Below are 10906 nucleotides of genomic sequence, written 5' to 3' on the forward strand. Positions count from 1 at the left end.
AATATTGCATCTTGAGGCTTGAATTTTTTTCTTCAGTTCTTTCAGCTTGAGAAATGCTAAGTGTGTACTTCTATATGTCTGTCAGTTTGTCATACTCTGGTGGCTTGTGTGTTGCTGTGATACGGGAAGCTATGCCACTGGAATTTCAAATACCAGCAGGGTGGCTCATGGTAGACAGGTTTCAGTTGAGCTTCTAGGCTAAAACAGACTAAGAAGAAGGACCTGGTGGTCCACTTCTGAAAAAATTTGCCATTGAAAACCTTGGGAATAGCACATTACAATGAAATGTGCAAAGACCTGAAGCTAGAAAACCAAAACGGGAGAATATTTTTTTCATTGTGTATCATTTCATCGGAAACCCTGGTGGCATGGTGGTTAACTAACCAAGCGGTCGGCAGTTTGAATCCTCCAGGTGCTTCTTGGAAACTCTATGGGGCAGTTCTACTCTGTCCTGTAGGGTCGCTATGAGTTGGAATCGACTCAACGGCACTGGGTTTGGTTTTGGGTTTTATTATTTAATCTCCATGTTTTTGTTTTTTCCTTATTTTTCCTGTTGACTCTCATGGACTTGCTCTGATTTCCTTCAGTTTCAGCTTGAACTTGCATATGAGCAATTGATGGTCTGTTCCACAGTCGGCCCCAGGCCTTGTTCTGACTGATGATATTGAGCGTTTCCATCATCTCTTTCCACAGATACAGTCAATTTGATTCCCGTGTGTTCCATCTGGTGCCATTTATGTTGGTGAAAGAAGGTATTTGCAATGAAGAAGTCATTGATCTTGCAAAACTCTATCATGCGATCCCTGGCATTGCTTCTATCACCAAGGCCATATTTTCCAACTACCGATCCTTCTTCTTTGTTTCCTACTTTTGCATTCCAGTCACCAGTAATTATCAGTGCATCCTGATTCCATGTTCGATCACACAGAAGTTGGTAAAAATCTTCAATTTCTTCATCTTTGGCCTTAGTGGTTGATGCATAAATCTGAATAATAGTCATATTAACAGGTCTTCTTTGTAGGCATTTGGATATTATTCTATCACTGACTGCATTGTACTTCAGGATAGATCTTGAAATGTTCTTTTTGACAATTAATGCAACACCATTCCTCTTCAAGTTATCATTCCTGGCATAGTAGACTATATGATTGTCTGATTCAAAATGGCCAATGGCAGTCCATTTCAGCTCACTAATGCCTAGGATATCGATGTTTATGTGTTCCATTTCATTTTGGACGATTTCCAATTTTCCTAGATTCATACTTCATACATTCCAAGTTCTGATTATTAATGGATGTTTGCAGCTGTTTCTCCTAATTTTGAGTCAGGCCACCTCAGCAAATGAAGGTTCTGAAAGCTTTACTCCATCCATGTCATTAAGGTCAACTCTGCTTTGAGGAAACAGCTCTTTCCCAGTCATCTTTTGAGTACCTTCCAGCCTGGGGGGCTCATTTTCTGGCACTATATGAGACAGTGTTCTGGTGTTCTTAATTGAATCCACATTTCGTTTTGGCTTTGTTTGCTTTTCTTTGTTCTTTTGTCTCTTTTGAGAGTTGATAAGTTCAGTTATTTCATCTTCTAGTTCTTTTATTCTATCTTCTTTCTATTCGACTCTCTTGTTGAGTGTTTCTCTTTCTTTTTCTAATTCAGTTTCTTTATACTTCAGTTCCAGTAGTTTTCTTTTTTTTGTTGTGGTTGATATTTTCAGTTTCCTTTTTGAGGCTCTCATTTTGTTCCTCCATTTATTTCCTGATCTCTGCTAGTTTGTTTTCTTGTGCTTTTTGCTTTCTTTAAACATATTTAACACCATAGTCTGAAAATTATCAATTCTATTAGTCTGGTCTCCATATGAGAAATTTTCTCCTTTTCATGTTTTGCTTCTGGTTTTTCTTTTTTCTCTTGTGATTTTGTGTGTTTTACTCTCTTATTGAACTTGGACTCCCTGGTGGCACAACAGCAGAGCCCCCGATAGCCAACCAAAAGGCCGGGGCCTGCATCAGCTACTCCATGGGAGAAAGGTGCAGCAGCCCACCTTCGCAAAGACTTACCACCACTGGAACCCACAGGGCGGTTCCACTCAGCCCCACTGGTTGCTATGTATCAGAATCAACTCAATGGCAGCGGGCTTGGTATATTCTCTTGAGAACCACTAGAGGGCACTCTTATCCTTAGTTTTTTTTTTGTTTGTTTAGTGCTGTTTCAGGAGTTCTGGATGCTTGATCTCTGGAATTCAGTGTGCATCCACAGAGGGAGGGAGGTTAGCTGGTCACAGACACTTGTGTAAGCAGTGGGGCTTGACTTTCTTCTGGTGAAGGTGGGGGTTTCCTATGTTTTTCTCTCGTGGGTACCGCTGCACAGGCTCTCCAATGATGTCCCACTGTGGACTATTTCCCTATGCGTCATCTGTTACTCTGAAGTATTCCCCTCACCCTGCTCTCTTGCAGTTCCTCCCAGTCCTACTGCCCATCAGTCTCAGGCCTCAGCAAGATTCAAGAGTACTCTCTTGCATCACCACAGTCTCCCTTCGCCTCCTCTCAACTGCACAGCTCTTGAACTCCCAAGGCCAATTTGTGACACCTTAAAAAAATTGGGCTACAGCTTCCTCAGATGAGCTCCCTTTCTGTGTTCCCTGTTTGTGTTGTTACGCAAGTCCATCCCAAAATGGCTGCAATGAGCAAGCGCTCCTAATGTTAACGAGTAGTTTCTCCCAGCTTCCGTGCCATCTGTGTTCCTCCTCTCTCCTGCTTCTGACCCACTCTGACCCTCCAATACCTCAGCTACTATTCGGAGATGTGCTTGTTTTTAGTCACTGTTCAGTGGGTTAGTTGCTGGGGGAGTAAATGGGAGTGTCCACTCACTTCATCATCCTGCTCCACCCTTCCAACTCTTGTTCTTAGGAGAAATAATTTATTTACAGAAGATAACTAAGGATTTAAAGGACACTCATAAATATAAATATCTGGGGGCACAGTGGTTAAGAGCTACAGCTGCTAACCAAAAGATTGGCAGTTTGAGTCCACCAGGTGCTCCTTGGAACCCTAGGGGGCAGTTCTACTCTGTCCTGTAGTATTTCTATGAGTCAGAACTGATTTGATGGCAGTGGGTTTGGTTTTGGTTTTTAACAGGAGTTTTGAATACATCTTTGACTTTAGTCAGAATGGTTTCAAAAAACTTTTAATTTTTGCTGTGAATGTATTTGCCCAATCCTGATAAGACTCACCTAAACCAATGTTATCACACTATGCTTCAAAGTGCAAATATTATACCAGCCTTTTTTATAAGCACAGATATTTTCTTTTGCTTAGATTTCTGAGAGTGGAAACTGAATGTAAGAACAAGTCTCATGAAGTTAAGATAGCCTCACCCTTTGTTTAACTTGACCTTCAGTTGAGTAGTGAGTTAGGCCAAGGTGTAAAAAAAACCAGTTGCCATGGAGTTAATTCTGATCCCATGTGTGTCAGAGTAGAACTGTGCTTCATAGGGTTTCAGTGGCTGATTTTTTGGAAATAGATCACCGGGCCTTTCTTCCCAGACACCTGTGGGTGGACTGGAGCTTCTGACCTTTCGGTTAGCAGTCAAGCATGTGAACTGTTTGCATCACCCAGGGACTCCTAGGTCTAGAGAAGTGCTGGTAAATTTTTCCTTTCTAAAGTCTGAGGCAGCTTATCAGATCTGGCACTTGATGGTGGCAGGACTTCCAGCAAGTCACTTTCCTGCTCTCAATGGCATTTTTCTTTCCTTTGTAAAAGGGCAGGGTGGGGCCAGATGACCTCCAAGTTTCTTTCCAATTTTGACACTTCACCGTTCTCCTATGTAGCCATTTAACTTTTCTGAAAAAAATAGGTTGAATTTAAAATTGAACATTCAGTCACATTACATGGGAAGAATTAAACCAAAACTATGTAATTTTCATATGAGCATGTGTAGGGCACTGGGGAAAATTAATTTTTAAGACTTATCTCTAATTCTGAAAATAAATAATATAAGTGATGATATGTAACCTCAGGTTACATATTCTCTCCTGACTTCTTGGTTCTGTCTGCCAGCATATTCCAGTGGAGCCCCAATAGCATCCCGTACTCCACACCTTACTCACTTTTCTTCCATCTAATCTGACTTGTCTCTTGTCCCATTTTCTTCAGAACCTCTGTTGAGTGTTGCTGGTTGCTAATGGCTTAATGAGATATATAAAAGTTATCTATGTGCTTCTTGAATAATAACTCAGTGAAACAATTTGTCTTCTTATGAGGTCTCTTGTCCTTGAAGAAACCTTAGCTGGCTGGTGGGGTTGAGACCTTGAGCAAGGCAGGTTTTTTAGTTATTTCAGATGCTACATTGAGTACTCCTCTATGGCTTAGAAAACAATGTCCCTCCCTAGAAGTTGCTCAATCTAGTGGAGAATGAAGTGCTGAAGTGTCATGAAAATGTCCCCTCCCATCCATCCGTAAGATTCTTCTCCCTTCCACCTATCTACAAGATGTTTAACCACCTAAATGAAAGGAAGGCATCCCTAGGTGGTGCAAATGGTTAATGTGCTTGGCTGCTAACTAAAAGGTTAGTGGTCCACCCAGTGGCACCTCAGAAGAAAGGCCTCGCAACCTACTTCAAAAAATCAGCCTTTGAAAATACTGTGGAGCACAGTTCTACTCTGACACACGTGGGGTCGCCATGAGTCAGAACTGACTCCATGGCAACTAGTTAAAGGACAAGAAAGATATGTCAAGCTATTCCATAACCAGCCACTATGTGGCAGCACGACATCTTGCCAAAGTTTGAGTTACAGTTGAGTCAGGCCAAGTGCAGTGTGCTATCAAATTCCAATCCACTAGTGGTCTAAGTAGACTTTAAAGTGACCATGTGTAGGTAGTAATAATAATAACAATCTTATGGAGTATTTTCTGTGTGCCAGAGACTGGTCAAAGTGCAATCAATTTTTTAGTTCATTAATTCGCCAAACAATTCACCTACTGTTATTATCCTTATTTTACAGATGAAGAAAGTGAAACCAAAAAGTAACATGACTTCCCCAGGATCACATAGCTAAGAACCAGCAAAGCCAGGATCCAAACTCACACAGATTCTCTGTAGAGCCCACACTCTACCATCAAATATGATGCCTTTCTAATATTCAGAAGGAAATCCAGAAAATAAAACAAAAAGTTGTAAAATGATACCAAATCCACAATTGTCATCTTGACGTAGTGAAAAGTAGATGGTACATGGAGGCATCCATAAATATAGAACAGGGGTCAGTAAACTTTGTCTGTAAAGAGCCAGATAGGAAATATTTAGGCTTTACTGACGAGATGGTCTCTGTCCCAACTACTCAACTCTACACTTGTATTTCCAAAGCAGCCGTAGACAATATGTAAACAAATGAACATGGCTGTGTCCCAATAAAACTTTATTTAGGGACGCTGATATTTGAATTTCCTATAGTCTTTATGTGTCACAAAATATTATTCTCCTTTGGATTTTTTTCAACCATTGAAAAATGTAAAACATTTTTTAGCTTGCAGTCTGTATAAAAACATGCAGTGGGCCAGATCAAACCCGCTGGCTCTGGCTTGCCAACCCCTGGCATAGAGGACAGGACTTAATTCAATGCTGAGTGTCTACTGTAAGCTAGTGCTAAAACAAAACAAAACCTAACCCATTGCCATCGAGTTGATTTTGACTCATAGCAACCCTATAGGACGGAGTAAAACTGCCCCATTGCGTTTCCAAGGAGCACCTGGTGGATTCAAACTGCCAACCCTTTGGTTAGCAGCTGTAGCACTTAACCACTACGCCACCAGGGTTTCCAAGTGAAAGGGCACTTGAACAGGGACATGAACCCTGGCCCCTCAGATTAAAAGTCTGCTGCTCTACCAACTGGGCTAAGGTATACAGAAAGAGTCCTCTGTGGACTAGTGGTGGAGCAAACAAATAATTGATGCTATTAGGGTAGGTGGAAGGGTGCTTACCCAGGCTTGACAGGGGAGGGAAGGTTTACCAAGAAAAGCAGTGTCACACCAGCACCTGAAGGATGTGTAGGAACTCAAGAGACTGTTCCATTGGTGTGTATGTTTTCACCACAATGAAAAAGAGCAAGAAATAAAAAGAGAGAGACTATTCCAGGTAGAAGGCCAGTGAAGTCAGAAGAGGGAGGTTTGAGACCCAGTGCTGCCATTAACTAATTATTGCATATCAGGCAAGTCAGAGTACCTTTGGACTTCAGTTTCTTCATGTGTAAAATGGATGTGCCGGGACAGTGGTGGTTCAGTGGTAGAATTCTCTCATTCTGTATGGTACACCGGGATCCGATAGATGGCCAATGCGTCTCATGCACAGCTACTAGCACTCTGTGATTGGGGGCTTTGTGTGCTGCTATGATGCTGAACAGGTTTCAGTGGAGCTTCCACACTAAGATGGACTGGGGAGGAAGGCCCGATGATCTACTTCTGAAAAATCAGCCAAGAAAAATTCTATGAATCACAATGGTTTGATGCACCACAGATTGTGGAGATGGCATAGGACCGGGCAGCATTTCATCCTGTTGTACATGAGGTTACCATGACTTGGGGACCGATTTGACAACAGCTAACAACGACAACATATTGGATTAGGGTCCACCTTACTCCAGAATGACCTCACGTTAACTTAATTGCATTAGCAAAGACACTATTTCCAAATGAGGTCACATTCACAGGTACCAGTGGTTAGGACTTGAACATGCCTTTTTGGGGACACAATTCAACACATAATAAAGGGTGAGAGACATGTTTCTTGCTCCCCCCAATCCTCAGCTGCTAACAACAGAAACAAAAATGGATAGAATGTCAATACTGACCTCACAGATTTGCCAGTGAGATTATGGAGGCAAATATATGGTTGAATATTAGTAATAATTCATTCTCAGTGTTCTCCATTTGTCTTTTGAGTGAGTTGGTTGAGATTCCGTCCAGCTCTGAAGTTCTGTGAACTTTTTATTTTTAGGTATAAAGAAACAACGGCTATTGAGCGACTATAGGTGTTGTCAAAGGAGCCCTGGTGGCGCAATGGATAAGCTCTCAGTTGCTAACCAAAAGGTCGATGGTTTGAACCCACCAGCTGCTTTCTCTGCAGGAGAAAGATGTGGCAGTCTGCTTCTGTGAAGATTACAGCCTTAGTAACCCTATGGGGGTAGTTCTATTCTGTCTTATAAAGTCATTAGGAGTTGGAATCGACTTGAAGGCAGTGGTTTTTTTTCGCTGAGTGTTGTCAGTGTAAATTGCAACCTGCCTTGGGACATCTGTGACAGATCACAGTTGAAGGTATATGTGTGTATATATATATATATATATTGTCCCCTGTATTCAAATGTGATATTAATAACTGTGATGGTGGTCTTCTCTGACACACATTCTACTCTTAACTTACATGCAAAGATCACCCCAAGTTGACAGCTGGAGCAGATTCTGCAAGGTCTTGATTTCAGGATGAAGCTGCCCAACTGTGCTTAGCTCTTGCCCGGATATTCAGTTTGCCTCAGTGACTCATGTCCTCAGATCCACTCGATCCCTTCTGCAGACTTGTGATTGATCCTCCTTCCATTTCATGAGAGCCAATACTTCTACTCTTACCAAAAACAAGAATTTGGAGCAGATTTTCCAGCTGTCTGTGGATGAACCTGCAGGTTGACTTCAGCAATGCTATGAAGTCAGGCAAATGACTTGAAAAAGATGATATTAAAAATGAAGCTGAAGATGTTTGGTTTTGTCATAGGGCTTATGGTCATGTCTATAATTCTTTTTTTTCTATATACCAACAACTTAGTTCCACACAAATACCTGCAAGTGGGGAAAATCTCAAGCACTTCAGTCCTTGCAGAAGTCTGTGATATGATTATGACAGGAAAAAAAATGATCTTGGATGAAAATATACCAATGACATCGTTTGGAGACATAACTTGTCAACAATACTTGATGCTAAACCACTATATAATGGAGCCTTTGTCCAAAGAAGAAGCTGAGTTCCCTTTGGCATATATCATGGTCATCCACAAAGACTTTGAAACATTTGAAAGGCTCTTCAGGGCCTGTTATACACCCCAAAATGTCTACTGTGTTCATGTGGATGAGAAGGCCACAGCTGCTTTCAAAGAGGCAGTGGGAAAACTACTGAGCTGTTTCTCAAATGCCTTTCTGGCCTCTAAGAGGGAGTCTGTGGTCTATGCAGGAGTGTCTAGGCTCCAGGCCGACCTGAACTGCATGAGAGACCTGATGGCCTCAGAGGTTCCCTGGAAGTACGTGATTAACACCTGTGGGCAAGATTTCCCCCTGAAAACCAACAAGGAGATAGTTCAGTATCTGAAAGGGTTTAAAGGGAAAAATATTACCCCAGGGGTGCTGCCTCCTCCTCATATTATCAGAAGGACCAAATATGTGCACTTGGAACAGAGATACCCTTTGTTTTCCTTCATGTGGTGGACTTGGATGAGAAAAATGCCTCCTCCCCATAATCTAACCATTTACTTTGGCTCTGCCTATGTTGCCCTTACAAGGGAATTTGCTAGTTTTGTTCTTCAAGACCAGAGGGCTACTGATTTCCTTGAGTGGTCAAAGGACACCTACTCTCCTGATGAACATTTCTGGGTGACACTCAATAGGATTCCAGGTATGTGGAACTTGATTTCCATTCTACATTTTTATTTTTATTTAAAATTTAAAAAATTTTTATTTTAGGAATAATGGCCCATTATACAAATTAAGATGTAATTCTTGTTTACATGCTTTCATTATTTATCTCTTCTCTGTATATTGTTTTATGTAGGTAGGTTATACTAATACAATTTTGTATCCTGCTCCTTTTACTTAACAGGATATCGTAATAATTCCCCTATGTTATTGGAATATGCAGTGACAACATTCTTTTTCCTGGTATGGAGGTACCACAATTTGCTTACCAATTCCTCAGTTGTTGAGCATTCCTTTCCAGTTTTTTTTTTTACTGTGTAAAATGCTATTGTAATCATTGCTGAACAACATAAAAAGTAATGTCTTTTCACATAAAGCATAGCCGTGTTTAATGTTATTGCCTTTGAAATGGAAACTTAATGGATCCAAAGAGAGGAATATTTTAAGTTCTTGATGCCTATTGCAAAATTGCTTCTTAATGTATGTTTTAATTTTCAATCAGTCCACCGGTGTATATGAAGGCTTATTTCATCACACCTTTGCTAATAGTGAGTAAACTAGTTTTTTTTTAAAGCTACTTGAAATAAAGAGACAAAGAACTGCATTACTTTTATTTTAAAATAATTTTTATTGTGCTTTAAGTGAAAGTTTGCAAATCAAGTCAGTCTGTCACATATAAGGTTATATACACCTTATTCCATACTCCCACTTATTCTCCCCCTAATTAGTCAGCCTGCTCCCTCCTTCCAGTCTGTCTCCTGACGGTTTTGCCAGTTTCTAACCCTCTCTACCCTCCCATCTCCCCGCCAGACAGGAGATGCCAACATAGTCTCAAGTGTCCACCTGATACAAGTAGCTCACTCTTCATCAGCATCTCTCTCCAACCCATTGTCCAGTCCCTTCCATGCCTGATGAGTTGTCTTTGGGAATGGTTCCTGTCCTGGGCCAACAGAAGGTTTGGGGACCATGACCGCCGTGATTCTCCTAGTCTCAGTCAGATCATTAAGTCTGGTCTTTTTATGAGAATTTGGGGTCTGCTTCCCACTGTTCTCCTGCTTCCTCAGGGGTTCTCTGTTGTGCTCCCTGTCAGGGCAGTCATCGGTTGTGGCCAGGCACCAACCAGTTCTTCTGGTCTCAGGATGATGTAAATCTCTGGTTCATGTAGCCCTTTCTGTCTCTTGGGCTCATAGTTATTGTGTGACCTTGGTGTTCTTCATTCTCCTTTGATCCGGGTGGGTTGAGACCAATTGATGCATGTTAGATGGCCGCTTGTTAGCATTTAAGACCCCAGACGCTTCACTTCAAAGCGGGATGCAGAATGTTTTCATAATGGAATTATTTTGCCAATTGACATAGAAGTCCCCTTAAGCCATAGTCCCCAAACCCCCACCCTTGCTCCACTGACCTTTGAAGCCTTCAGTTTATCCCGGAAACTTCTTTGCTTTTGGCCCAGTCCAGGTGAGCTGACCTTCCATGTATTGAGTATTGTCCTTCCCTTCACCTAAAGTAGTTCTTATCTACTACCTAATCAGTAAATAACCCTCTCCCACCCTCCCTCCCTCCCCTTCTCGTAACCACAAAAGAATGTTTTCTTCTCAGTTTAAACTATTTCTCAAGTTCTTATAATAGTGGTCTTATACAATATTTGTCCTTTTGCAATTCACTAATTTCACTCAGCATAATGCCTTCCAGGTTCCTCCATGTTATGAAATGTTTCACAAATTCGTCACTGTTCTTTATCGATGCGTAGTATTCCATTGTGTGACTATACCACAATTTATTTAACCATTCATCTGTTGATGGACACCTTGATTGCTTCCAGCTTTTTGCTATTGTAAACAGAGCTGCAGTAAACATGGGTGTGCATATATCTGTTCGTGTAAAGGCTCTTATTTCTCTAGGGTATATTCCGAGGAGTGGGATTTCTGGGTTGTATGGTAGTTCTATTTCTAACTTTTTAAGAAAAAGCCAGATAGATTTCCAAAGTGGTTGTACCATTTTATATTCCCACCAGCAGTGTATAAGAATTCCAATCTCTCCACAGCCTCTCCAACATTTATTATTTTGTGTTTTTTGGATTAATGCCAGCCTTGTTGGAGTGAGACGGAATCTCATCGTAGTTTTAATTTGCATTTCTCTAATGGCTAATGATCGAGAGCATTTTCTCATGTATCTGTTAGCTGCCTGAATATCTTCCTTAGCGAAGTGCGTGTTCATGTCCTTTGCCCACTTTTTGATTGGGTTGTTCG

General features: G+C 41.2%; 1 protein-coding gene across 1 annotated transcript; it reads left to right on the top strand.

Annotated features, from left to right (window-relative positions):
- Positions 1 to 1247: 1247 nt before the first annotated feature.
- On the top strand, positions 1248 to 8731 carry LOC126059298 (N-acetyllactosaminide beta-1,6-N-acetylglucosaminyl-transferase-like; the record flags this gene model as incomplete). Its single annotated transcript, XM_049854989.1, has 3 exons — positions 1248 to 1263; positions 7831 to 8637; positions 8706 to 8731. Coding segments are annotated over 3 exons (849 nt in total), but the record flags the coding sequence as incomplete, so codon positions are not given.
- Positions 8732 to 10906: the final 2175 nt, after the last annotated feature.

This window comes from Elephas maximus, chromosome 1, assembly GCF_024166365.1.
Source record: "Elephas maximus indicus isolate mEleMax1 chromosome 1, mEleMax1 primary haplotype, whole genome shotgun sequence".
Classification (NCBI taxonomy): domain Eukaryota; kingdom Metazoa; phylum Chordata; class Mammalia; order Proboscidea; family Elephantidae; genus Elephas; species Elephas maximus.